Source organism: Solanum dulcamara, chromosome 2 (assembly GCF_947179165.1).
Source record: "Solanum dulcamara chromosome 2, daSolDulc1.2, whole genome shotgun sequence".
NCBI lineage: Eukaryota > Viridiplantae > Streptophyta > Magnoliopsida > Solanales > Solanaceae > Solanum > Solanum dulcamara.
In genome coordinates, this window is record NC_077238.1 from 5933049 (window position 1) to 5958818 (window position 25770).

At 31.9% G+C, this 25770-nt stretch overlaps 2 protein-coding genes and 1 non-coding gene across 3 annotated transcripts; 1 reads left to right on the forward strand and 2 right to left on the reverse strand.

The window, feature by feature from the left end:
- Positions 1–3646: 3646 nt before the first annotated feature.
- On the reverse strand, positions 3647–10860 carry LOC129879816 (alpha-1,4 glucan phosphorylase L-2 isozyme, chloroplastic/amyloplastic). The gene is made up of 14 exons (XM_055953545.1): positions 10628–10860; positions 9385–9617; positions 9191–9292; positions 8389–8565; positions 7776–8045; positions 7085–7359; positions 6826–6943; positions 6217–6651; positions 5965–6117; positions 5107–5472; positions 4877–4953; positions 4309–4495; positions 3899–4097; positions 3647–3765 (listed from the first exon to the last, which is right to left on the reverse strand). The coding sequence occupies exons 1-14, from the start codon at positions 10824–10826 to the stop codon at positions 3647–3649; spliced, it is 2910 nt and encodes a 969-aa protein (XP_055809520.1). The 5' UTR covers positions 10827–10860.
- Positions 8988–9136, reverse strand: LOC129881321 (U4 spliceosomal RNA). Its single transcript, XR_008765548.1, has one exon. It is a non-coding gene; the product is annotated as a U4 spliceosomal RNA (small nuclear RNA).
- Positions 10861–12846: 1986 nt separating the features above from the next.
- LOC129874719 (putative SNAP25 homologous protein SNAP30) lies at positions 12847–15086 on the forward strand. Its single transcript, XM_055950056.1, has 5 exons — positions 12847–13245; positions 13786–13879; positions 14075–14202; positions 14302–14399; positions 14987–15086. The coding sequence occupies exons 1-5, from the start codon at positions 12847–12849 to the stop codon at positions 15084–15086; spliced, it is 819 nt and encodes a 272-aa protein (XP_055806031.1).
- The last annotated feature ends 10684 nt before the right edge of the window (positions 15087–25770 follow it).

Here is a 25770-nt window from a genome sequence, read left to right on the forward strand (position 1 = left end):
ACCGTTACAAATTAAAAATAGCTCACATATACCCTTTCATCTTAAGGAAGTGAAAAAATTAATTCTTTCATTTTTAATTTTTAAAAAATTCATGTATGGGTATATATCTTTTTTGAGAAAGTAAAAAAATAAAAAAAATAAAATTTATATACCCATACATGTAAAAAAAAAAATTGCAAGTTTAGGGGTATATATAATCTTTTTCACACATAATTTTTTTTTGATTTCTTTAATTATTATTATTTGAGTTTCTAATTCTTATTTTATTTTTATTTTTTCATTTTTTGGTGTAAATATAAGAGAAATAAAAAAAGTGTGAATGAAAAAAAGACAAAAAAATAAGAAAAAAATAACTATTTTGCAGCTATATTATAATTTAAATTAATTTGTTTTGATGCTATATTATAATTTAGTTTTTGTATCTATAAAAAAAATTGGGGCATATATAATAAATTTTACAATTAAAATAGTAAGAAAAATAAATTTGACCATCTAAATAATAAATTCAAATTACCCGTTGAATCAAAAAAATAAATTATGTGTGAGAAAGATCAAATATATCCCTATATGTATTATTTTTTTTAATAAAAAACTTTAAAAAATATTTTTGAATTTTTTTTTTTCACTTCCGTTAGAAGAAAAGTGTATATGTATGGGTATATATATTTTTTCAAAAATAACTCATTTGTGAAAAAGATTATATATAGATTAGTAAAAAAATGTATTTCTAATTTAGTAAAAAATAATTTATAACAAGGGGGTATATATGTGTCATTTCAATAATAACAAGGATATATATAAGCTAATTTTTAAACAAAGAATATATCAGCTCCATATCATAAAGTTCAGAAATAAATGAGGCCTTTACCCTTAATAAAATGAAGAAGTGCTGAAATGGTCCAAGTAATAACAAACCTTTATAGAAATAGAGTCCCCTGTGGCCCCATGTTTAAGATTTCATAATTCATCTTATTTATTATTTCGTTAAAATTCAATGTTAGTGCGATCATGGAAATATATAGTCTTGGATCTTTCATTTTAATAGTTGAAGTGAAGAATACAAGACTATATAAACCCCGCATCAGTTTATTACATCTTGTTTGGATGGTTGTTACCCGTTGTATTATATTCATGTATTGTATTGTTTGTTTAAATATAATGTTTGTTTTGATTGTTACTTAAATTCTATTGTATCGTATCGTTTAAACCATTATTAGGTAACGACGCAAAGACCCATTTTATGTAACGACCGATGTGGTGTGATCGCGTCGTTACCTTGATATTTTCTTCTCATTTTGTCTCTATTTTTTATTTAATAATTATATTTTATCCTTTACCCTACTTTTTCATAGAAGCTCTATCTCGTACCCTACTTTTCTTGTAAGTTTATCATTCAAATCATGAATGTGTGACATTATGTAACGATGGAGAACGATACAATATATCCAAACACTGTATTCATTAAAACAATATAGTACGATACAATACAAAACAATACAATACAATACGATACTTTATGAAATAATATGTAACAATTATCCAAACAAAGTGTTAAAGTACTGATGTGGACTTAAATTTCATACATTACAATGAATTATAATTATCCGCGACGACTCCACATTGAATAGCTTTCGCTTTACCATAAGTAGGTAGGCCTTTCTCATATAGCCATTTTGAGTTGGGTGCCCAAACACACACACAACTAGTTGTGCGTTAGATATTGCTAGCCCTAGGCGAACACTAGAATAGTGACATCATGATCCATGACACGGTGAGCATGGAGGATGGTGGGTGACTCTGATATGATTGATACAACTCAAGGTGAAATACACCCTAAAAGCTAGTTATTGAGGTACAATGGGTGATTATATGAAAAATATTATTATAGCCAGACCTGTTCGAACGCCAAGACTCTATCGTAAAGTCTAGAAAAGAATGCTAAAGTTTCAAACTATAAAAATGAACTCAAACTCCATTAAAAATTCCTATAATTTGAATAGATAAACGTTGAAACTCCATGATTATATTTTTAAAGGTTGAATTCCATATTTCTAACTCTATAAACATTTCCTGGAGTCCTTGTATTTCAAGTTTTGCTGATGTTTTAGAAGGTATTTGTGTTTTAGTCTAGGGTATAATCGTTCAAATGATGTTTTTGATATTAACAAGTGGCTAAAGTTTAATTAATTGGAGAAACTACCTAATTACACGTATATTTTTATCATATTTATTATTTTTTCATATCGTTTGAAATAATTACATTTTACATCACTAGCTAATTAATAAGTTATAGCACATTTCAAGTCAGATGAATCTAGATACATGTTTTTTGCTACAGGATACACTGAAATAGAGAGAGAGACGAATGAGATTTGTTCTATGCATCCCAGATACATGCGAATCACACTATATACACACTAGATATATGTATCTGTATATACTGGTGTGATTCACATGTATTTGAGATATAAGATACGTGAGAGAGATGGGAGAATGGAAAGCAAGATGAGAGGGAGGCAAGTGAGATTTGTCTATGTATCTCAGATACATGCAAATCCACTTGGATACAGTGTATCTATAATAAATTACACCAAATTTTGACCTCATGTATCCCGAGATACATGTATCTGGATGAATCTGAGCACCAATATCTGGTAAGATTCGTAATAATATAAACTAGTGTGTATCTAAATAATTAACTCTTCAATCAATGGAATTTCTATAAGTTACCCTAATTAATTATTGAATGATTATTAGAACTTTTTTAGAGGTTCAAAAAGTGGTAATTTTCCCATTTACCCCAAAATTAACCTTCTCAATTAGGAAAAAGGCCCTTTCGAGCCCAGACCCAATGGGCCAGGAGCTGCTCATCAATTGACACAATTGGGCCCATCAAAATGCTCATTACAGTTTGATTTGGCAGCCCAAATTCATGAGAATCAAAACCTCAACTAAGCAGTCTTCAATTTTATACCATTTGAAAAAATTCTACAGTATTTTCTGTAATTCTTGCAGAAAAAGTTTATAAATTTTTTTAGCGATAAGTATGAGTCTGAGCCATTCGTCCATTAGTTTACAAAATATATGTTAAGTGTATAGATTGTGTATACTTTATGCTAAATTTATGTATATTATACATATAATATACATGGTCATGTTGATAAATTAGTTGACCGAACGATATATATCCATAACTTTCCCTTTTTTTTTAATTGTGTTTCATGTTTGTTTTTCTTACTAGAACTAGTAAACGTTTTCTTTGGGTAGTAAAGAAACAGTTAAAAACCTTGTATTTCGATTATTGCACTATTGGACTATTGTTGTTGTTCCTTATTTGTTGAATGGTATGTAATGCTTTTCCTACTATTTGCTATGTCCTCTTTACTTTTGTATTTTTCCTTTTTAAACTGCTTTGATGTGTGTTACTCGAGCTGAAGTCTTTCAAAAACAGTCTTTCTACACTCTACACTCCACAGGCGCTACTAGAACTGTTCAAAACATTTTGCATTACTTTCAAATGGAATCAAATGTATTATATTGACAATAATATTCAAATCTTCTCTTATCTATGATTACATTTCATTAACAACAATTGACAAGATTTACTAATAATGTTATGGGAGAAACTCTTTAACTGGCTAACTTTTTAAGGTAATTCAACAGGTTCAATTCTCCATATGTCTCTTGCATATTGATGAACTGTTCGATCACTGCTAAACTTGAACGATCCAGCTGTGTTTAAGATCGACATTTTGGTCCATTTCTGCATTCATTTTCAAAAGATAAGATGTTTTAGAAACAATACCAATTGTTGTGCGCGACTAATATGAAACAGAGAAAGATATGGTTAAAGAGATCGTCCAATGGGAATGTGAGTACTACGAGAAAAAGTATTCCTTCTGGTCTCGATATGCTTCATCAACCTTATCTTGGCACTCTATATAATCAGGGAATTCCTTTCCTACAAGAAAATAGTCAGCACGACCATAGCCTTCGTTTCCTTCCAAGGATCCCATGAGTTCTTCATAGTTGTAAGGGCCAAAGACGCCTGTCCTAATAAATGCCTTTACTTCTTCAAATCTTGGGTCCGGGATAAACTACATGAAGAAAAGATAAGGTAAGTCATTTGGAAGATTAGGATTAAAGAGTTGTCAAAAAAGGAAAGACACGTTCTTTTTGAAACAGACTAAAAAGGAAAGTCAGACAAAAGAATTGAAACGGAGGGAGTAGTTTTGTTATGAGTTTGTGCTAGTGCAACATAGTTTGTAGAAAAAAGAAAGAAAAATTATGCTTCTTGGTTAATCTCACCTTTCCCTCGGCTCTTTCCTTTTGTAGGCCAGCAATTTCATGAGCCTGAGCTCCGAAAAGAAAGAAATTGTCCTCTCCGACTTCCTCTCTTATTTCAACGTTGGCACCATCTAACGTCCCAATGAGGATGCAGCCATTCATTGAAAATTTCATGTTGCTGGTTCCACTAGCCTCCATACCAGCAGTACTATTGAAACAATATCGAGATGTCAGACAGATATACGACATGTTATGCTATGCAAACCTCAACATAAGTCCTAGATACACTCTCTTTGCATATTATCAAATGCTAACCAATTTGGATGTGCAATTGCATACTATTCTATAGAATGAGATTAATTAGTACTGAACTATCAGGTGTGCGAGTTTCCTACCTGAACTATCACAACTATTTATCGAAACACACCTCAACTATCAGTTGCTCGTTATGAAGTATAGACACATGTACGATTGCACAAAGAGAAACGGAAAGTTGAACATAGTCTCAAATACTCCGTATATTCAAAATTTCAACCATTAAATTTGAGATACAACGTAAATATGCATATAGATTAACGAAATTAAGTACCTAATATGTTGAGACAGCTCACTTCCAGGAATTAGCACTTCTGCTACACTGACATTGTAATCAGGGACAAAGACAATCTGCAATCCGAGCCGATAAATTTTCAAATCTAATGCACCATCTTGGACTTATAACAGGTATAACCAGAGGATTGATTACTAGTTAATAGATTGGTTAGTAACATCTTTGAAAATCTTTAAGCATACATTGGTTTTGACTCGTCGAAATCATACCTTCAAAAGATCACCAATCTCAGGATCATGGTTCACTGTTGCCCCCACGTCAGTGATAAATTTTACAATCCTCTTGGCCTGAACATATGTAGCAAATGCTTTCCCACCAAATATGCAAACACGAGGAACAAACTTCTCTTTTCGTTCTTCAGGGCTCATTTCTTTCATCTTCTTATAGCGATAAACAATTCCGAATATATTCAATAGCTGCCTCTTATACTCATGGATGCCCTTGATTTGAACATCAAACATTGCATCAGGACTGATCACGTATCCAGTTTTTTCTTTAATGAGAGAGACAATCTTCATTTTGTTATTTCCTTTTGCCTTCCTCCACTCTGACTGGAGTTCTTCATTATCAGCAAACTGTTGATAGTTAAATGCCTGAAGTTAGTACATAATCCTTTCATGTATATTCAATATAAGTAAAAGGGCAGCCCAAGCTCCTGCTATGCAGGGGGTATGGGAAGGGTCGGACCACAAAGGTATATTGTACGCAGTCTTACCCTGCATCTGCAAGAGGCTGTTTCTACGGTTCGAATCTGACCTTCAGATCACATAGCAACAACTTTACCAGTTACGCCAACGCTCCTCTTCAAATTCAGTATAAGTGATTGCATTTGATATATCTTTAGTTTATGACCACAAGGTTCAAAAGTCTTCTTTACTATCTTAAATTACGCGTCAAGTCAAAATAGGACAAAAAGACTGAAACAGAGAGAATTAAAGAATAGAGTCTTATGATGTTTATAAAGATCTGTTTCCACATAGAAGAACCAAAAGAAATAATACCTTCAAGAAAGCTGTTGACGACCGCTTAGGAATCAATAAGATCACAAGACAGATACAACTCCTTACCTTTCTAAGCTCAGCCAATTTTTCAGTGTTTACTAACCAATCATTAGATCCTGCCCACTTGGTTATAATTTCACTCAACTCTGGGTTATAGAAACTTAACCATCTTCTTGGTGTCACACCATTTGTCTTGTTTTGGAATTTCTCTGGCCATAACTGCCGAGGAACAAAGAGTTTGAATCAATCAAAACAACATTGAAAGAGGAGAACTGAAAATGATATCTGCTACTTCTAGCCGTGTGATAATCTTCATACCTTGTAAAATTCATTGAAAACGTCTTCTTTAACTATTTCACTATGAATCTCAGCAACACCGTTAACTGTATGTCCGCTAACTACACATAGATTTGCCATGTGAACCACCTGAGGTCTATTTGGATGTGTCCCGAATATGCGTTTTATTTTTGCTTGAGTATCCTCCACCACAACCTTCTCAACCTCAGTTTCCTCCTCTTCGTTCGTAGTTTCTGCTTTTACAGCCTCAGTTTCCTCAACTTTACTGTCATCCTTACCTTCTTCTTCTTGTTCTTCTGCTTTTTCCACATCAACGGCATTTTCTTCGAATTTTATAAGCAACTCCAAAACAGAACTTGGTATTTCAACATTATCCAAAATCCTCATTTGGTTTAGCTTTTCTTGCAACAAGTCAAGATCTTCAGTACCATATTCAGCAAGTATAGTATGCAAGAGCTGAAAAGATCCACAGGAAGTAGTTCTCAGAAAGAATGAAGCAAAAGTAATATGCTGAGAAGCAACAAATTCGACCTTAGGACGTGGGGTTGACGTTGATTATATAATAGCTACGGTTCAAAATGCAAAAATCTCAACTTAATCCTAGAACAGAAACAAAGTTTCATTTTTTACCTCCTCATCTATCATTGCTATGATCTCCACGTGCCGAGGAAGCAGTTCCCCAAGAAGTGTGAAGCTCCATTTCTCGAGAGCCTCAGGTAGAACAGCGTGGTTAGTGTATGCGACCGTTCTGGCAAGATATAACAAAAGTGTCACAGGAGTAGAGCTACTGAATGTACATGAATAAACAAGGGAAGAATCATCTACGCTCGTATCTTAAACTTGCTAGAAAAATTAGACATTTATCGGATGCAATAACGAAAGAAAGAACCTTTGAGTAATTTCCCATGCCTGCTTCCAGCTCAAACCTTTAACATCCATCAATATCCTTAAAAGTTCTGGTATGCAAAGTGTTGGATGACTGTCATTCATCTGTACTGCAACCTTTTCAGGGAACTGATCCCAGTTCACTGCATTCCCTGATCTCCTCTTGAACCGTGCAATAATGTCATGAAGAGAAGCAGAACATAGCGTGTATTGTTGCTTTAACCTAAGCGTCTTTCCCTCAAGTGACTCGTCACCTGGATATAAGACATAGCAAATCTGATCCAAAATACAACAAGACACAACATTAGGTTGATCCTCTTCTTGTGGTGAATAACCTGAATTTTGCAGTAAATCCGCAGCATTCATGCTTTGCAATTGTACTCCCTCCGTTTCAATTTGTTTGGTTAGTTTTGACTTGGCGGAGTTTAAGAAAGTAAAGAAGACTTTTGAATCTTGTTTGTCTTAAGCTACAGATATGTAAAGATGTACCAAAATTTCTTTTAATCTTGTGGTCTTAAACGTGCCCATGTGATGGTCTGATGAAAAATTAGAATTAAAGAGTCGTCGGAATAGGAAAGAGACTTTTTTTTAGAAACAGACTACAATGAAAAGTAAGACAAACAAATTGAAACGGAATGAGTATTTTATAATTTCTCGATTAAGCTAAAGAAAAAAGTACATCTTTTCTGCCTTTTTCTGGGCTTCATATGCTTTGGCATGGTCTCCATGCGCGTAGATGAAAAGCTTTGTAGATCAAAAGCTTCTGCAGCTAGCTTTGTTAACCACAGTCGAAGGTTAATCGTTGTTTTTGTTTTATATCCTGGTATTGGGACATCATATGCAACAGCAGTTATATCTTCTCCACCAACCCATTCCTTCCTCCCATCAGCTCCTTCAATGACCTTCCCATAGAATTTTACGGGATACGAAATATCATTCCTGACAATTTCCCATGGATTTCCCATCTGAGAAAATAACAGTCCTATTACTTTGGGGCATAGAAAAGAACATATAAAAGCTATTGAAATATACGAAAACATGCAGTCAGTAGCATCAGAGTCCTCCAACAATCTTAATAAGGGAAGTCCGGTGCACTAAACCCGCTATGCGCAGGGTTCGGGGAAGGGTCCGACCGCAAGGGTCTATTGTACGCAGCCTTACCTTGCATTTCTGCCAGAGGCTATTTCCAAGGCTTGAACCCGTGACCTCCTGGTCACATGGCAGCAACTTTACCAGTTACTCCAAGGCTCCAACAATCTTAATAAGTGTTTGAAAATACCACAAGCATGAAAGATCGGCATATCATACCTCAAGCCAATTTTCAGCAACTTCCTCCTGGCCATCTTTTGTAATAAGCTGTTTGAAAAGGCCATATCGGTATCTAAGTCCATAACCCCATGCAGGGTAGTTTAGCGTCGCCATTGAGTCAAGAAAGCAAGAAACAAGTCTTCCTAAGCCTCCATTCCCTAAAGCTGCATCTGGTTCCTGTCAGTCATTACACTAAACAGCTTAAGCTAATTACAATGCACTACTATCCCCGAGTAAATTAAACTATAGGTCACTGGTGATTTTGATCAAACATCAATTGACATAATTACCATGAGATAGACCTAAGTGGAAGGTACACATCCTTTATATCACAATGTCAGAACAGTGGTGATGAGAGCAGGATAGTTTGACTATGTTGAAGTGTTATTAAATCATTTTGGAAAAGCATATCAATCAAGAACTTGTGCAATCTAGAAACGGGAGCTAGTCGAATTCAACATTTCTCATTTCAGAACAGAGTTTAAGTGTCAGTACTAGTAAGATCAGTGTTATTAAAGGCGAAAAGCACAAAAAAGCGCTAAGGTCCGTTGGGGCTTTAAGCGCAAATAAAGTGTGTGCTTTAATGAAAAAGGCGCAAATAGAGAAAAAGTACAAATATGTATGTGTAGTTCAAGATTAATAATTATAAGCATGAATAACAAATATTTCTTGGAAATAGTTTTCAACCAGCAATAGACGTGCCTCAGTTAGAACCTCAATAGCTGTGTCATTGCCCTAGCATGAATAACAAATATATGGACGAAGAAATTGAAACAAGAATAAGTTTCTACAGAAACCCGACCTGCCTGGCTACATCTTCTAAACTGTATCCAAGCTTAGTTAAAGCATCTCCATAAGGTCCGGTTAGCCCCAAATTACCAATAGCATTGAGTAAAGCTCTTCCCTACAAGCACCAAAGCATATTAAAGCAACTCACTCCAACGAACGACCTCTGTAGTTTTACTCCAAATGAAGGGGAAGCATAGCTAATCTAACCTGAAGGAACACCATAGACAAGTAATACGCCTGCTTTACATTCATCTTTTCGTAGAAATCGTATGTGGCATTCCAATTGATAATGAGCATATCTCGAACACTCTCTGCAGTTGCATAGTATGCCTTGGGAAGTTCAAACTTCTCAGGAGAGAATGATGGCATAAACTCTGCGTGATACTTTATACTTGATAAAACAGATGTGGAGTCTGGCTGAAAATCATCCAATGTGAATCCTGAAAATACCGAAAATAAACACTGTAAGAAGTATTGGAATTGCTGATCTCCAATGTCTTTGGTTTTTCTACTTCCTCTATGTTAATAGCCACTAAGGAGTGAGAACATTATTCGAATTTTTCAGATTCCACCATTCTAAACAAACACACAACTTAGCTCATGAAAGAGAGTGAAGTTCAATTTATAGCGAAATTCGCTAGTGTACCCTGTCTGCATTCATTAGTATGATTTACAATGCTGTAGAATGGAATTTGAATCAATAGTATTTGTAACATTACAGAGAAGAGCTAGCACGTGAGATGACAATTGTCCAAAATCATATAAGAAGACAAACCCCAAATTCTAGCTCATGAATTAAGAATAGTCCAAAATCATACATGAAAATAACAACTTATTCCCTCCACCAATGCAAGACTCTAGACACCCTATACTGGTTTGGGTATGGAGCCGAAGGTCTATCAGAAACAATCTCTCTATCTTCATAAGATAGGAGTAAAGTTTATGTACACAACAACATTTCCAAACCCCACTAATGAGATTACATTTGGTATGTTGTTGTTGTCTTTCCATTACCATGTTAAGTAAATTAGTAGATCTAGGACCTAATTCAATCTCAAAACTAGTTAACGGCGTGAGCATTGCCCAAAACCATACAGGAATCAACTCATTTCTTTAACTAATGTTAGACTCGAAGTTCTAACACACGAACCGAAAAGCGCAAAACTTTTAATACTCTCTCCATTTCAATTTGTTTGTTTTACTCTACTTTTTAGTCTGTTTAAAAAAGAATGCATCCTTCTTTTTTGTGACAACTCTTTAATTCTAGTTTTCCACGTGGTACATTTAACATCATAACATTAAAGGTCATTTTGATACATTCAACAAATTCTTAATTTAAAATAAGAAGATTCAAAAGTCTTATTTACTTTCTTAAATTTCATATCAGGTCAAAACCAGATAAATAAATTGAAACTCACAGAGTACATGAGAAGGAAAATAATTCAAGTACCTTCATCAGAGGAAGAATCCTTTGTCTTCAGCTTTTGATCAATAGCAACATTGCTGACATAGAAACTTCTTCTTCTTAAATTGAACAATAAAATCCTCCTACTCAACAAAATATTTGAGTTTTTGCTTCTAAAATTGTCATTAAAACTAGAAATGCTTGAAATTGAGTTCAATCCAGAGACTACATAAGTTGTCATCATGATGTCTCTGAACTGAATTTCAAAATGCTAAGTTTTTTTCACAATTTTCAGATATAAAATTAACCAAAATAATTGCTGTGCATGTTGAAAATGAGTAGAGCAACATGTAATTTGTCGTTTTCTTTTGATTTTGATATTTTTTGGAATGTGCGGACACTAGCTCAGTTGGTTGAATAGCTAACGTAACGAATTAAAAATCATATAGGAATTTAAAAGGAAAAAGTCAAGCTAAAAACCATCAAAAGTTGTAATGAGTGGTAAGTATTATAGAGGCGGAGTCGATCAGTGTTAGTTATGGATTCGGTCCAATTCAATAACTTTTATCCAAATTTTATTTGTTTTAAGAAATCCTTGAATATATAAAATTTAAAACTAGAATTATGAACCCACAAGTTTCAAATTTTAGCTCTGTCACATCTGCACCCCTCCATTGTTAAGAGTTTGAGCTCGGGGAATATAGTCATTTTCAGTCGAAAATATTGTTTTGCCTCAATTTGAGATTTTTAATATGAATTCAAATTAGTCGGGATCTAAACATCAGATTGGAAACAAAAAAAAAAGCTAAAAATGTGAGGTAGGAGGACAACACAACTTGATATGCGGGATGAAATAACCAAGGATATACCAACTTAGTAACACCATTTTAGTACAAATAGCAAGATACTAATACCTCAATTCAAGCATGGAATAAAATTAATCTCAAATTTATGTCGAGATTATTATCTTTATTACACGTACAAAACGACTGCTGAATATTTGGAAAATGGGTAAAATTGCCAATAACGGTCAAGAAAGTGTAGAACAACTAGTTTTGAGGGGAACCTTCCATTTTTTTTTATCCTTAATATATTTGATCCATTGAAAAACTTTCATTGTAATTCCATTTTCTGAGAGGAAGAAATTTCTGTAAAAGTCAATATTTCTTCCTCTTAATTCCCTCTTCATAAATAGATCTCATTCTTTAATCATTCATAGGTAAATTAATTATTTCATTCCAATTTTTTCATTGTTTTCTTCAATCTTGGGTACTACCTTTTTCTCCTTTGTTTTTTGTTTTTGTTGAGATTGGCTTCTTGTTAGAGTATTTTCGACGCAGAACATAAATTTGTATCTATAAAAGTTTACGAAAAATTGCAACAAGTAATAGATATGAATTCATAACTTTGAAAAATATGATGTTAAGCTAGCATTTAGTCATAGTTTTTTATTAGATTTTGAAAAATTATATTTCAATATTTGTTTGGACATGAAATTTGATCAAATTTTAAAAGTTCAATCTTCAAATATTTTTAAGTTCCCAAAAACTAATATGTGGGAAAAAGTACACTTCCGCTCACAGAACTTCAAATTTTTTCAAGTAAAATGCATATCCAAACAGAACTTCAAAAACTCAAAGTTTCAACTTTCAACTTCAAAATCCATCGTCAAACGGAATATAAATACCTTAAAGGCTGATTCCGTTAAACTTAAATTCTAGGTACGCCTCTCCATCTGGTTATAAATTTTAATGAGTTTTTTCTCATATGAATTCATATTATGGTGCATTTCTTCTCATATTGGTCACATTGTAATTAATCTATGAATTCTGCATCTTTTGGATTAATTTTTCTTGAATTTTCGATACAACCCTTTACTCCTTTTTCGTTTTTTCATTGACATTGATGTTGCCTTTCTCAATTGATTAATTATGTCCCTTCTACATCAACATTTTGGTATATATGTCCAATTATTCATTTAGCAAAACCGGGGTTGATTTCTCAAGATGGTCAGTCAACTAATAGTTATTTTCTCAGAAAGTCACATTTCTTCAAAATGAATTTATGAGATAATAACTATTAGTTGACTGACTATTAACTCGCCAGAAAGCTATTGTATATGTAGCTTGAAATCTAGTAATTTGTTCTTTATTGTTTTTTCTGTGTGTTTACAACCAAATATGAGACTTTTGGCTTATAATCTTGAAATTGTTTGCATTTCAGGTGATCCTATTAAGTAAAAAAATCCCTTTAGTTTTCCAAAAATGTTTGGCTTCAGGAAACCTAAACCAGACTCTGCTACTACAAATACAACTCCTTCACATTCTAATGAAAAACATGGAACTAAAACTGGTCGGAGAACTTCCTCCGAGCCAGTTCTTGTCACACCAGATGACGATGTTCTTGGAACATCATCGTCATCAGGGACAAGGAACAAACATAAAAGCAAGACAGAGGACTTTGATAACATGTCTATGCAAGAATTGGAGGGATATGCTGTAGACCAAGCTAAGGAGACCACGAGCTCGGTGAATAACTGTTTGAAGATAGCTGAAGATATTAGACAGGAAGGTGCTCAGACCCTCGATACCTTGCATAAGCAAGGCGAGCAAATTCATCGTACTCATATGATGGCTGTTGATATGGACCGCGATTTGAGCAAGGTGTGGAATATCATTTCAATTACTATTGAACTTTTTTTTTTTCATTGGAAAGTAGCTTTATCTTGTTCAACTTATAAGTCTTTTGCATTCTTTTCATGTTTCTTTAGTTGCTTGTTCAACTTCATGTTGTAATATTGTTCTGTTCTGTTACTATCTGTTGTTTCTTGTACTTTCTTTTCTGAACTGCTTTAGACTGTTTTTTCTTGAGGGTCTATCAGAGACAACCTCTGTACCTCGAGATATGGATAAAGTCTGCGTACACTCTACCCTCCATAGACCCCATTGCGTGGGACTACATTGGGCATGTTGTTGTTGTTTAGTCGCAATGAGTTCCTTTTACTTTGTCTTCTCTACAAGTTCAATTTCTCAGTTCAGGATTTTCAAGTCAGACAATTTGTATCTTGCAGCCATTTAAAGTTGAGGGGTGTGGCTTAATTTGTTTTGCTCGTTCGATATGTTTATCATTTGGTATAATAAAAAAGAATGGTCCGTATGACATGTAATTCATAGACAATACTGAATATTTCTTCTGTATTCCAGGGGGAGAAATTATTAAACAATCTTGGTGGCATGTTTGCTATGCCTTGGAAGCCAAAGAAGGCTCATGAGATTAAAGGGCCTCGAACTTCAAAAGGTTTCGTGTTATCCTCCATATCATGTTCATTAATCTTCTTCTTTCTGCAATTACAATCGCCTTAAAAAGTTGATATATATATATAGTACTTACAAGTTACTTGTAATTGTAAGTAGTTGCATTATCGATCGTGACTATCCCTCAATTAAGTGTAAATCAAGTTTATTGACTTTCATCTTCTCTGCCTTCTGTTAGATGATAATCATAAAGGGAAAGGTAGTGCAAATGAAAGGGAAAAATTAGGTTTATCTAATGGTAAAAAGGGGAAATCAGCCTCCAGCACACCTCCTCCTGAATCGATGAACGCTATGCAGCAAGTTGAGGTACATTTTGTATACACAAAAAACAATCTAGCTATTTGTGGTTTTTAACTTATGTTATATTCTTTCCTATGTCAAACAACTATGTTTATATTTAACCAGGCCGAGAAGGCGAAGCAAGATGATGCACTTTCGGATTTGAGCAACATATTGGGGGATCTTAAAGGCATGGCTGTTGACATGGGATCTGAACTTGACAAGTAAATTTCGTCGAACTTCACTAACATTACATGATATTCTTCTTCTTTGTTACTCTTGCTAATTACTTGTAACAAATTCATAAGTCATAGTTTTCTGAAGTTAAAATGTGTTCCAAAAGGTAAGTCATGAAGTGACTGATAACTAAATTATAGCATTTGATGAATGTGTAGCTCACATTTGGAGGTCGATGGTAAGGGTAATAGGTAGTCGAGCATTGTAGTATAAGTTGTACATTCATGAATATGTAGCTCACAACCTCTCTACCCCACAGGGGTAGGAGTAAGGTCTAAGTACATTCTACGTTCCCCAAACCCACATGTGGGATTACACTGGATATATTGTTGTTGTTGATGATGATGAACGTTTAGCTCAAAGTCTTGGTGATCAAACATGAAAAAGTTATACACTGACAATACAAAGAACTATTACACTATTAGTTAAATTTAACATGTTATAGCATGTCGTCTGCTTCATTTTGCAGGTAACTAATTTCACTTATTATCGACAGAACTACCTTATGGCACCATTTGCTGTTTTGGGTCATTTTTTCTAAATAACACATGTTATTGAAATGTGATAAATGCAGGCAAAACAAAGCCATTGATGATCTTGACAAAGATGTAGATGAATTAAACTCTCGAGTTAAAGGTGCAAATCGACGTGCACGTCAAATAGTTGGGAAGTGAAAAGAAGAGCACTCTTGATTTTCCTATGTTGCTCGGACTCTCCAAAATTGTTGCTGCACCAGTGTCATATCCTCCAAAATGCATGACTTTTGGAGGATCCGACACTCACCCAGCTACATTCAACATCAGATTTACTGAAAGTTTGTGGCATTTTTGGCTTCAAGGTCTATTGGAAGTTTTGGTTGTTTTTTTTTTTAAACTTTTTTTTTCATTCAATTTTTAATCATTAAGATTACATTTTTTCATTCCAAGTTTTACTAGATTGTTTCATTGTTTATTTGTTCATTTGTGATAAAATAATCAAATAGGCCTTTTCATGATTAGTTTATTGATTATCTTTCGGTTCAGTTCAATTCGTTTAATACGTTATTGGTTCAGTTAATCTGCTATTTATTTGTAAATATGATTAATTGGTAATTGAATTAACAAGCTATTCATTATCGGTTATAGCGATTTTTAATGGTCTGATTATCGATGTAACCGATGAGAAAATATTCTAGGGACCAACCTACTCCTCTAGATATTATTAAAATATTTGAATTTAGTCGTTTTGACCAAAATCTTTGAGGATGATATATTTATAACTGATTCACCGCATGTATTTACAATATTCACTCCCAAAACATTATTTGCATATTTCATATCTAAACTATAATCTTCTTTAATTTAAAAAAACCTGGTCAAATATGTGGGAGTGCAATTGGTTCACGCTCCAAATTAACAAAAAATGTGTCAGGTAACACTATATGTGGCAATTAAAATATCTTAAAACTAAATATATACCAATTATTTGGGATTTTTAAGTAGTAAAGTTAAATAAATTGATAAAAGTTGAAAAAGTTTTTTGGGGGGGGAAAGTGTACACTTAAAAGGCGGCAATCATTGGCGATTTTACATCCGTATATTTTATTTAGATATTCGAATTATCGTTTATTTTATTTGAGCACCTAATCACAGGATAAAGTGTTCATATTAGACACTCTGACTCTAACTTATGAATTTTTTTTGCACGATTTCTTAAATGACCATTACGTAAATAAGTTAACTATAAAATGCGTCACCTCCTTTGTTATTGAAGTTGATGTGTATTATTAAAATGATGACATATTATAAGTAATTAACTTATCTACGCAATTGATATTTTAAGTATTTTCAGAATTTGAACCGTAAGTATCTAATAGGAATACATCATCATATCTTCATATGCTCAAGTAATATAAACAATAATATAATTTTGATATCTAAAATAAAATACGCTGACAAATTTAAGAATTCGTTCATATATTTTGTCCTATAATTCAATTGAACTCCAATTTGTAATATTGGATCTCTTAAAAGCTTTGACAACAACAGCTATCACAATAAATACCATTTCTAAATTTGAAAATCCCTAGAATGAACACCCACCACATATTAATCATTTTAAGAGAAAGAAAATTGGGAAAATATTAAATCAAACTTCATTACAAAAGATTATAAATAATCTTTATTTTCTATCATTAGGCTTTGACAAATGACAACTCTCATGTTAACCCCACATCTTTAAATACATGTCATTTTTAAGTCACTATAAATAAGAGGATATTTTTCAACATCTTATAAAAGTTATTAAATGAGTTTACATCTAAAAAAAACAAAGTGTACCAAAAAATTAAACTCAACTCGAAAATTGCGTCACTCATGTGATAAAATAAAACTTTTTTAATGAAATTTTCGTAGATTGTTTTTTTTGGAATAACTGTTTAATTTTATTTTTTTGTAACTTATGTCTTTCAGATTATGATTGGAAGATGTCTTATGAGCTGAAAATCCTATGAAAAAATATTAAGTTATGATCTAAATTTTGTAAGTTAGCAAAAAACCATATGATAGCCTAATATTTCATCTATAAAATTAAATATTCTATTTGTCTTAATTAGTGCTAAAGTGCTTGAAGTATGACAGTAAAAACACTTAATTCTGACCATAAAATTTTGAAATAGATTCTTTAAATATTTTAAAATAAAATTTACATATTTAAAAACTACAAGAAAAATACTACAAGTCAACATAGCTAATAATTCAAAATAATCTTAGGAAGTTTCAGAATATTACAGTCAAAAAAAAAAATTATACGATTCCCAATATAGTAACACATTCACATAAATTGAGATTTCGGAAGAAGAGAATACTCCCTTCATTCAATTTTACTTGTTCACCTTACAAAAAATAAACGTTCATTTTACTTGTTCAGTTTGAAAAAATAAGAGATAATTTTGTACCTCTTTTTACCTATGTGATTAATGCTTAATTATGACTTATAATAATTAGAGATAATATAGTAGCATTATTATTTTATTTATCGTTTTTTCAAGAAATACGCCAAATCAAGCATAAACGAAGGAAGTAATATATAAATAAACATTAGACTCGAGCTTAATGTTTCGGTGAAATAATTTTTAAACAGGAACAAAATCGACATTTTTTGAATAATTTTTTTAAAAAAATTCATATATAAAAAACTTCACCGCCATATACAAAATCCCCTCTTTCTCTGTACATCTCTGTTTTTTTGTTTTGCCTCTAAAAACATTCAGAAATCGCCATGAAAGTAACCTTTTCTCTTCTTCTTCGAATTCAAGAATGGCGTATAAGCGTATATTTCTTGCTTATTTGATCTTTTTTTCCTTCTCTACAATGGCTTCAACACAAACCCAAAAATTCCCAATTCTCAATTCAACCAAAAAACATGATCAAGATCAAGATCATCTTCATTCATCAGCTTATGTAATCTGCTATCAATTCCAAAGAATTCGCCACTGTCCACCATTTCCTCCGCCACTTTCACCACCGTCATCATCATCATCATCGTCGTCGTCTTCATCTCTGGATGAAATTGACCCAAGATATAATGTGGAGAAAAGATTAGTTCCTTCTGGTCCCAATCCTCTGCACAACTAAAAAAAACAGAGCATCTACATTTTCATGGGGAAAAAAACAGAGCATCCACCATTTTTCATGGGGAAAAAACAGAGCATCCACCATTTTTCATGGGGAAAAAAACAGAGCATCCACCATTACTTCAATTCTTGGTCACAGATACCCTTTTGGATTTCACAGTAGAAAAAGTTGAAGAAGAAGAAGACGAAACCGATTCGCTTATATCATCAGAGATTTTATATTTTTGTCAATACTATATACTAAGTTTAAGTTTTTAGTTCTTGTTTTGTTTGTATTATGATATTATTTAGTTATGTTATTAAATGTAGCAGATAATAGCGATGCTCGAGAATTGATGTGTATTCGAATCATAAGAGCCTGTAATCGTCGTATTTCTGATGAATTCAAGAACCTCAATTTCTAATTTCATTGGTTGAATTTATCTGTCATCTTTAATACCTTCGGATTAGGTAGATTGATTGGATGAGTTAGGGGTGTTTATGGTTTGATTAAAAATCGAATTTAAATGTTTATGCTCTTAATAATTTATATTTAGAATTATATAGAATAGCAATCAAATAAATTTTAGGAATAAAAAGAATATTGTTTAAATTTCTTAACCATATTTTCAATAATTGATTTAAACTTTTCAATTTTTTTATATTCATTAATTAAAATGAAATAGCATAAATATTTAATAAGACTGAAAAATTGTTGGATATAAATTTTAGAAAATAAAATTAAATAAGTTCATTTACTTATTCCCAATCGAGTTCAATAACTCGATCAAATGAATCAGCATTATGGGCATGAAACATCATTTGTATAAAGCCTTTGATAATCATAAGCAACTACAAGCATTTCATATATAGAATTTCATCTAATTTTAATTTATTTTGAAATTTTTCATCGTGAAAGTTCACATAATACACAATGTTTTTTATATTCACGAATCCTAATACATTTATAAGTTCGAAATATTCAACAACAAGCATATTCAATCATTAAATAACCACAATTAAATAATGTAATATCACCTCTTGTAAACAAATTATATATATGTGCCGTACATCTAATATGAAGAAAAAAATCATTATCAATTGGACAAAGTCTAGATTTTAACATTTTTGAAATCTATTTTTTTTTAACTGTATTTCTTGAAAAATCATGGAAAGAAAGATTATACGTTTCTTATATATATGAAATAACATCGGGGTATGAAGGAAAAAAGGCAAATTACAAAAAGCGATCATTTTACCATAACATCTTTGTAAAATTTCATGGTCTAGCTGAGTATCTGAATTAGTATGAATGGAACGGAAGAAAAAAGTGTCATCAACATGCGTAAAATCTTTTATATTATCTCTAACTTAACTTGATTTAGAAAAACTATCACCCTTACTATTTTTTTCTAGAAAAAGTCAATATATTAGGGATAATCACGCTAAATATTTATTTTAATATATGTATATATGAAATCATGGCGCAGTTACAGCTTACCGAGAACATGACCTTAGATAGGAGGATGTGGAGGATCCATATTAGGGTAGAAGGCTAGTACATAGTCTCGTTATTCTTCCATATTAGTAGGCGCATTAGCGCACTATAATTTCCTGTGCTCTGATTTTTATTATTATCTATTACTTTATGTACGTTGATTACTCTAATTTATCTGTGTCGCTTTTGTTATTTGATTTCTCATATCGCTTTGAACTTCTTAGCCTTATCTGACCTCTTTTTATGCTTCTATTGAGCGGAGGGTCTCTCGAAAACAGCCGTCCTACCTTGGTAGGAGTAAGGTCTTCATATACTTTACCTTCCCCAAATCCACGTTGTGGCATTTCACTAGGTTGTTATTGTTGTTGTTGTTGTATATGTATATATGAAATGTAATTAACAGAAATACAACATGAAAATTAAATGCAAAATATTAAATAAATTAGAAATGGAATGAATGTACTAAACGCTTGCATAAAAGGAGATGGCTATAACTAAAAAATAAAAATTAATGTTGAAATTTGACACTTGATATTTGCTCTAAATCAATTCTTGAAACTTGATTGCATAGATATTAATACAAATAAATTGGATTTGAGAGACTCTGATAGTAAACGAGAGAATTACAGAATAGAGAATTTGTAAAAAAAAATAGTGAAAGAGTGGAGGGGTATTTATAGTGTAGATGTATATTAAAATTTGAGATTAAAAAAATAATTATGAGTGTGTTTAGGGGGTAGGAGATGGTAAAAGAGTCGTTTGGGGATCCACTTGCCGTTTGGCCAATAGCCCGACGACCATAAAAGGACAGTCCGGTGCACTAAAACTTCCGCTATGCGCAGGGTCTGAGGAAGGGCCCGACCACAAGGATCTATTGTATGCAGTCTTACCTTATATTTCTGCCAAATGTTGTTCATGTTATTTATTTATTTTTAAAAAAAAATCGAAAATTGATTGGAACTGAACCAAATCAGGTTCAATGAGGCCGGGCCAACTGAGATTTTTCATGAGACCATCTCATTCCAAATCTCATTCCCCCATCCCAATTTTGATCGGGTTCGTGTCCATCAACATGACTTTTCTAATGGAAGTAGAAAAAATAAATTGTATAAGTGACATTTCAAGTTTTTTGTTTTCCTCCACTCACTCAATTCTCCAAACTCTCACCCCTTACCATCTCACCCTGTCACCCCCAAACGCCCACTTCCTCTAAAGTGTTTTGCTAGATAACATTTAAATGTTCATGGAGTAATTTTTTTTTGTTTATTAATCAAACATTAAAAAATAAGTAAAACACACCTTTGTTTTTCTAGAAAATCATTTTCGGTGGAAAACATTTTCTTATAAGTCTTTAGTTCTTGTTTAGTTTGTATTCAGAGATTGTTATTTCCTTTTTTGTTTTTGGATCTGCATTTCATGGCACATTAATAGCAAAATAAAAAATAAGGAGGAGGAAAAGAAGAGTTACTGAAACTTTGAAAAAGCAGCAAAAACAAACCTGGAAATAGTTATGTTTTTAAATATAGCACATAACAACGAGGCTCGAGAATTGATGTATATTTGAATCATAAGAGCTAACAATCATCATTTCAATCTCTAATTTCATTGCTTGAACTCATCTGTCATCTTTAATTGCTTCAGAATAGGTAGAATATTGTTCAATGTGACGAGAGAAAGAGAATAAATGTTTGATAAGCAGAACTCAAATGAGGATAGTTGACGACCAGATTGATGGAATGAGTTAGAGCTCGTTTGGATGGGCTTAAAAAAAGTAACTTTTATGTATGAAGTGTTTTTAGAACTTTGAAGTGCTGAAAGTTATTTTTATAAATAAGCAGTTGAGTGTTTGGATAAAAGTGCTTAAATGAGGAAAATGATGTGAATTTTAGGGTTAAAAGAATAAAAATGGTAGTTTGGGAATTTAGTTAAAATATAAGGGATATAAAAGTAATTTCCATGGTCAAAGAAAATGACTTTAAGCACTTAGAAAAAAAAATTAGGAATCCTAACTTTTCATTTTTGACTGACTTTAAGAACTTTATGGCTTAAAGTTAGCATTAGGCAAACACGTTCAAAAGCTAAAAAAGGGCTTTAAGTTAGTTTTAACCAACTTAAAGCCCATCCAAACGGGCTCTTACTCCTTGTTTGGATGGCTTTTAGCTCTCTCTTGTGCTCTACTTTGATAGATTTATCTTTTAAATTAGACATAATATATAAATATGACTCTTAATTTGGCTTCAACTAGCAATTATAACATCTAACTTTACTACTGCATAAGAGACACTTTAACTATTCAAAACTTGAACAAATAGACACTTTCATACTACATAACATCTTACAAGACAATTTTGTGTCCTACGTGTCGTCCTATGTGTATTATGCCATGTATGTCTACTTGTTTAATTTTATACAAGTATAAATGTCTACTTGTGTACATCCAAAATTGGAGGGCATAGAAACCAAGTTAAAGAATATGTTTATCTATGATGCCTTTAAATTATTGATGTGTGACATTATGTAACGACGAAGAAGAATATAATTTATTCAAACATTGTACTCATTATTACAATATAATATTATGCAATACGATATATTATGAAACATTACGTAAACAATCCAAACAGAGTGTTATGGGGTGTCCATGGTTTGGTTAAAAACTATCCAAATTGATACATTTTTGGGTTGGTTTAGTTTTAAATTTTTAAAAACCGAAGTAGTTTTTGTTTTAATTTTAAAAAAAATAAAGAAGGGAAAATCAATAATTTTTATGAATAATTTTAAATATCTTATAATTTCTCATCAAATTGTTTTTTCTTTTTAATTTTGAAGTGAATTAAGAAGAGAAGTAATGTTGTTAACTCAAATTACTCTAATCAATCGTCATTAATGTAACTATGATACCACGTTCAAATAGGGATATTGATTATGCTGGTTACCGGAAGAAGTGGCAGCTTAGGAATCGTTTGATCTGAGGTATAAAATATAATAATTCAAGACTATTTTATCTTGCGTTTGGTTTTTCCTTTTGAATGTTGACCTCAAAATGAGATATTTGCATAAATTAGCCTTTTAAATTCAACCTTTGGCTACATGTTAGTTCTCAAAACTTATAGACAATTCAGCTGTATAATGTTAATGTTGACCTATAAAGGGATGTTTGCGTAAATTTTCCTTTTAAATTATGTCTCTAGCTATGTGTTCATTCTCAAAACTATCTCCCATATATTACAGATAATTCAGTTGACAGTTAGTTGGCGCATTCATTCTGATATGAAAATTTCACTTTTTGAATATAAATAAAATCTGAATGTTAGACTAAAAGGAGATGTTTGCGTGAATTTTCCTTTTAATTTTCGTCTTTGGCTACGCGTTTCTTCTCAAAATTTTATCCTTCTTAATTACAAATGATTCAGTTGGCCTAAAAAAAGGATATTTGTATAAATTAGCCTTTTAAATTTTACCTTTAGCTATGTATTATTTCTCAAACTCTTTCCCCTTTTCTCCATATATATAAAATTTCTCCACCATATACAAAATCCCCCACGCACCCCCTCTCTCCTCTCTCTCTCTCTCTTTATATATATACTCTGTTTCTCTCTCTCTCTCTCTCTTTCTTTATTTTTGACTCTAAAATTTTCAGAAATCACCATGAAAGCAGCACCTTTTTCATCTTCCTCAAGTTCAAGAATGGCATGTAAGTGTATATTTCTTGCTTATTTGATCGTTTTTTCCTTTTCTTCAATGGTTTCAACACAAAACCAAAAATTCCCAATTCCCCATTCAACCAAAAAACATGATCAAGAATATCATCTTCATTCTTCTGTTATATGCTATCAACTCCAAAGAATTCGCCATTGTCCACCATTTACACCACCTCCATCAACTCCATCTTCATCACTTGATGAAATTGACCCAAGATATGGTGTGGAAAAAAGATTAGTCCCTTCTGGTCCCAATCCCCTGCATAACTGAAGGAAAAAAAAAAAACAGAGCATCACCCTTTTTCTTGAATTTTACAGTAGAAAAAATCGTCGACCAAGAAGAAGAAGGAGGAGGAGGAAACCAATCCACTTATGTCATTTTTGTTTCTGTCATTACTATATACTAAGTGTAAGTCTTTTAGTTCTTGTTTTGTTTGTATTCAAGAGAATTACTATTTCCCTTTTTGTTTTTAGACCTGAAAAAAACAGAGTATTGGTGTCTTACCAGAAAAAAAAGCAGCAAAAACAAGTCTGGAAATAGTTATGATTTTAAATGTAGCGAGGGCTCGAGAATTAATGTGTATTCGAGTTATAGGACCTAGCAATAGTCGATATGTTCATATTGATGACGTTATTATTAATGTGGTCAATTTGAAGTTATATTCAAGAGAAGTCCATGAGTTACATTAAATTTTGAGGTAGTAACTACTACTAGCTAGCTAGCTACATTAAATATAGTCATGTAAATATAGTTTCTTCATGACCTGTATTATTCAACTTCAATTTAATCTTACTTCTAAGTTTTTATTTCCCAATTGTGTGTTTACTTTGTTTTTTCTTTCTTCAGAAAACACGTCTGAATTTGATGCAAATTATTAGTTTTGTCATCGAATTATTGACTGACTTAAAAATATTCATTTACTTAACTAATTAAATTAACTTTAGATGTATCTTCGATCTGTCACATGGCATAGCAAGTAGCCTAAAACTCTTGTAGGAGTACGGTGTTTTTAATAAAAAATCGAGAGAAGTATTGAAATCACCCCTAAACATGGCAAGAATTTAGGAGTGTATTTCACTTATATTGCAAAATCAGGTATGTGTTTAAATTTGATTAGCTAATTAAAAAAATATTTTTAAAACTGTCAATAACTTAAAAATAAAATTAATAATTCATGTTGAGTTTAGGATATTCTCAATACTTTTCTTATTATGATGTATGAATGTCTGTTATTGGTTATTCATTTATTCTTATGGTTTTGGTGTGGCATAAAGAAAAAGAAAATAAAATGTATAGAGAAATTAATTAATGTATCTGTGAAAAAAAGAAGTCATGCAGTGCATGGGATTCCTAGGTATTAAGCATTTATGAATTGGTTTTCACAAGATACTTTTTATACAAGAATTAAGTATGTCGGATTTATTTATTCATATATTATTTATTTATATTTGATATAAAATAATATATAGATTCACTCATAATTTATAAATGTGTATTAGTTATGTGAATTTCTATTGCTAATTAAAATTATATTTATTTTATACATGAATAACTTACCTCCTAACTAACTATCAAACGTGGTATTATATATGCAGAATTTAATACCTCCACAACTTATTTTCAAATCAGCTAACGAACGACCCCTAGTTGTAATTTGAAGAAGTTCATTGATTTGTATGGTGTGTTCAATAATTTTCTTTAATTTTTTTATGTTCGGTTGATCAATTATTTGGAAAAATATTTTTTCTAGCAAGTTCCTTATTAAAAATTAATAAAATGACTTTTGTAATGAAAGTAGAAAAAATAAATTTCACGACTGTGTCCTCTGCACCCTCCGATATACTTCAAATTCACTCCCACCCCTAGTCCTCATTCCCACTACTCCGCACTCCCATCTTTTATAATATTTGTCTGAATAATATATAACTGCTTTTAAAATAATATTTTTTTTGTTTACCCATTAAAATATATATAAAAAATAATTTTAAAATTCACTTATTTTCTTGAAAATATTTACCTCTGTACCGAAACATACCCATAATGTTAATCAATTTGTAGGAAAGCTAACAAGAAAAAATTATAGTCAAACAAGTAACCGATAATTCTAGTTTTGTTTAACGAATATAATTAAGCTGTTTAACCTATGGACAATTGTGTCGTTGACCCACGGCGATATTTACATGTATCTTTTTCTTTAAGTTTTAGATAAAGCTACGTACGTATTATTTCTTTCCGATTTTACTGAATATGTAATTATTATCGTATTCATAATTCATAAATGCAATCCATGTATCATCCTGAATTCCTGATGGATTTGTCACTTGATCACGCTTTTAAGTGTTATATTTTTAATTTAACATATAACTATTAAGATTATATTTTTAATGTATTATAAAAAGTATGTTGTTGTTTTTTGGAAAAGGATCTAAAATACCCTTGAGCTATAAGAATTGGTACAAAAATACCCTTCGTTAACCTATTGGTTCCATAATACCTTTATCGTCAATCTTTACGGTCCTATAATACCTTTATTACAAACGATCCCATTAACAAATATAATTAAAAT

Coding starts and splice junctions, on each gene's coding strand:
- LOC129874719 (XM_055950056.1), top strand. CDS start 12,847: ATGTTTGGCTTCAGGAAACCTAAACCAGACTCTGCTACTACAAATACA. Junction 13,880..14,074: donor AGGGCCTCGAACTTCAAAAG/GTTTCGTGTTAT, acceptor GCCTTCTGTTAG/ATGATAATCATAAAGGGAAA. Junction 14,400..14,986: donor ATGGGATCTGAACTTGACAA/GTAAATTTCGTC, acceptor TGATAAATGCAG/GCAAAACAAAGCCATTGATG.
- LOC129879816 (XM_055953545.1), bottom strand. CDS start 10,826: ATGATGACAACTTATGTAGTCTCTGGATTGAACTCAATTTCAAGCATT. Junction 8,046..8,388: donor TTGCTGAAAATTGGCTTGAG/GTATGATATGCC, acceptor TTATTTTCTCAG/ATGGGAAATCCATGGGAAAT. Junction 6,652..6,825: donor TAGCAATGATAGATGAGGAG/GTAAAAAATGAA, acceptor GGATCTTTTCAG/CTCTTGCATACTATACTTGC.